The sequence below is a fragment of the Penaeus monodon genome, chromosome 43, assembly GCF_015228065.2.
Source record: "Penaeus monodon isolate SGIC_2016 chromosome 43, NSTDA_Pmon_1, whole genome shotgun sequence".
Taxonomy (NCBI): domain Eukaryota; kingdom Metazoa; phylum Arthropoda; class Malacostraca; order Decapoda; family Penaeidae; genus Penaeus; species Penaeus monodon.
This window is the reverse complement of record NC_051428.1, coordinates 25103811-25106310: the sequence shown is the minus strand read 5'-3', so window position 1 is coordinate 25106310 and position 2500 is coordinate 25103811. Positions and strand designations below refer to the sequence as shown.

General features: G+C 42.6%; 2 protein-coding genes across 2 annotated transcripts in view; one reads left to right on the top strand and one right to left on the bottom strand.

Moving 5' to 3' along the window:
* LOC119568387 overlaps window positions 1–181 on the top strand; it is an 8605-nt gene extending 8424 nt beyond the window's left edge. Inside the window, exon 3 of the mRNA XM_037916872.1 lies at window positions 1–181. This exon is cut by the window's left edge and continues 759 nt beyond it. The gene's annotated coding sequence lies outside the window, so the exon portion shown is untranslated.
* A 1101-nt stretch (window positions 182–1282) lies between these two features.
* The window catches only part of LOC119568226, a 1319-nt gene continuing 101 nt past the window's right edge, over window positions 1283–2500 (bottom strand). Inside the window, exons 1-3 of the mRNA XM_037916661.1 lie at window positions 2285–2500; window positions 2013–2171; window positions 1283–1917 (exon numbers count right to left, since the gene is read on the bottom strand). The exon at window positions 2285–2500 is cut by the window's right edge and continues 101 nt beyond it. Coding sequence (XP_037772589.1) covers window positions 1552–1917; window positions 2013–2171; window positions 2285–2437 — 678 coding nt within the window. The 5' untranslated portion in view covers window positions 2438–2500 and the 3' untranslated portion in view covers window positions 1283–1551. The remainder of the gene's footprint in view (window positions 1918–2012; window positions 2172–2284) is intronic.

Here is a 2500-nt window from a genome sequence, read left to right as displayed (position 1 = left end):
CATCATATGCCAAACCATAAGTATTACGTAACCAGTGTTATCCCAGACACCTCGGCCGCTGCGACCCGGCCCTCCCGCGCGGGGCGAGGCCGCGGTCGGGCGCCGCACCGCACAGGGTAAGATTTCCGGCCGCAAGCTGTCTGCTCTCTCGTGAGATCTGTATGGTATGCCATGATTTATATATATATATATATATATATATATATATATATATATATATATATATATACATATATATATACATATATATACACATATATATATATATATATATATATATATATATATATATATATATATATTTATATACATATGTATATATTTATATACATATATATATATATATATATATATATATATATATATATATATATATATATATATATATGTATGTATGTATGTGTGTATGTATGTATGTATGTATGTATTTCTCCAAGTGTTCTTCCAATGCTCCCCTGAGAAGTCGGGGAGGAAATGCCTTATTGTGATAATCCGTTTCCCGTAGCACTGACGAACCCCCCGTAGGCTTGCCAACCTTCTGCCAAACTTGCTCTTACAGCGTCTGTTGCCAACGAAGTGAACCGGTCAAGTTGGGAGCCTAAACTGTAATATCGTATCTCGGACAGAATTTATGAAGTTTTATATTTAAGGCAAAAATGAAGAAAGACATTATTTTGTAGCACCGAGGGTGTTCAAATCTATATATATATAAAAGACATAGAATTTATTTTAAGAGAATGTACACATTTCACATCCACTCTGTGCTGCACGCTAGGACTGTTTCTGTTATGTGGCATTAAGCATTAGTGAATAAATCTAGTTAATTACTGTATTTATATATCTATATATGAAACGAATTAGTCAGTTCAATCATTTATTTATGCCTAGCAGCTAGGCCAAGCATCAGAAAATAAATGTTCATATTTTTGAATAAATAAAAGCTAAATTTACCTAATGACTCGGCACATTTTCTTTTCCTCAAATACATTATAGCATACTATGTATGTATACACACTGTATAGACACACACACACACACACACACAGTGTGTGTGTGCGTGTGCGTGTTTGTGCGGTATGCACACACATGCATATTCATAGCTTCATATGTGTGAGGATATGTTCATGTGTGTGTATATATATATATATATATATATATATATATATATATATATATATATATATATATATATATATATATATAATAATATATATATATATATATATATATATATATATATATATATATATATATATATAAGTGTGTGTGTGTGTGTGTGTGTGTGTGTGTGTGTATGTATCTGTGTGCGTGTTTGTGTCTCTGTGTACATATATTATATTGTGGTTTATGTCTTAAGCGTCCCTGTCTCCACCGGCCGATGAGCCGAATACAAAGCTCAGCAGCAAAAGGCGATTCGCCGAAGGGCCTCTCGCCAGAGAGGAGGTCCTCGCTGAGTCTTCTTGGCTATCTCGTGTCTGGCGGGAACCTCATCCGCCGCCCCGTCGGGACTCGCCCTTGGCACGCCTGCACACGCCGGCCTCCGTGGTAGCGTTATCCTTCTGCATGCAGCTGACGGCGGTCCAGAGCGACGGCTGCCTGTGGAGGCGGGACGCGGACGCAAAACAGCTGCGCAAAGTGTCGCGGGGCCGTGGAGTGCGTCCCGCCCACAGGCCAACCCCTGGCGGCACGCAGGAGCTCTGGCCCGTCGTCGCTGGCAAAACCTAGAAGTCTCGAGTCTTCTGGTCCGTCGTCGCACGTGATGAAGGGTCTGCCGCTTTCTGGAAGCTTCCTGCCACAGCGACCGGGGAAAGGGCAGGGGGCGCCTTCCATCGCTTTTAGGTTCGGTGGCGCTGCTCCCCGCTTAGCTCGCCTGATCTGCCGCTTCAAGCTTTCTCTCTTCCCCAGTGCAGCACGCACCTATAATAGAGGTATTAGGAAAACCTTCATGTGAATGTAATGTGTGCATCAAATGAGTTCTTATGACACACGCGATTTGGATTTGAGTGAAATACCTCGAGAGGACATGTAGCGAGCTTGTCTGCCAGAATCTGCCCAGGCCTTCCCCCTCTGGCCTCGGCGGTGTCCATTATTTCCTTACGGACCTTCAGGGCTGACATGGCGACGTTATCCGCGGCATGAGTATGGCCAGTTACTGCATGTACACGAGACACCTTACAAAAAAAAGAAAAAAAGAAAAAAAACGTTAGAAACCTTTTACAGTCTATCGAGAAGGCAATATTACGATATCCGTATTGGTGCCATCGAAATGTTGAAGAAAACTTACATTCACGTCAGTAATGAGGGAACCCTTGCACATCGCCGTTTTCTTCTTCGAGCATTCCCACCGGACGCTTGACTCATGAGCCCTCTGCTTCGTGTAGGCGTACCCTTCGTGCAGAAGTTTGCGGCCTCCTCTGCTGGTGGCGATGAGCTCCATCGTGGGTGCGATGGTGTGATCTGGCGGTGACTTATTTTCTCCAGCAGTATATGTAGCAAATAT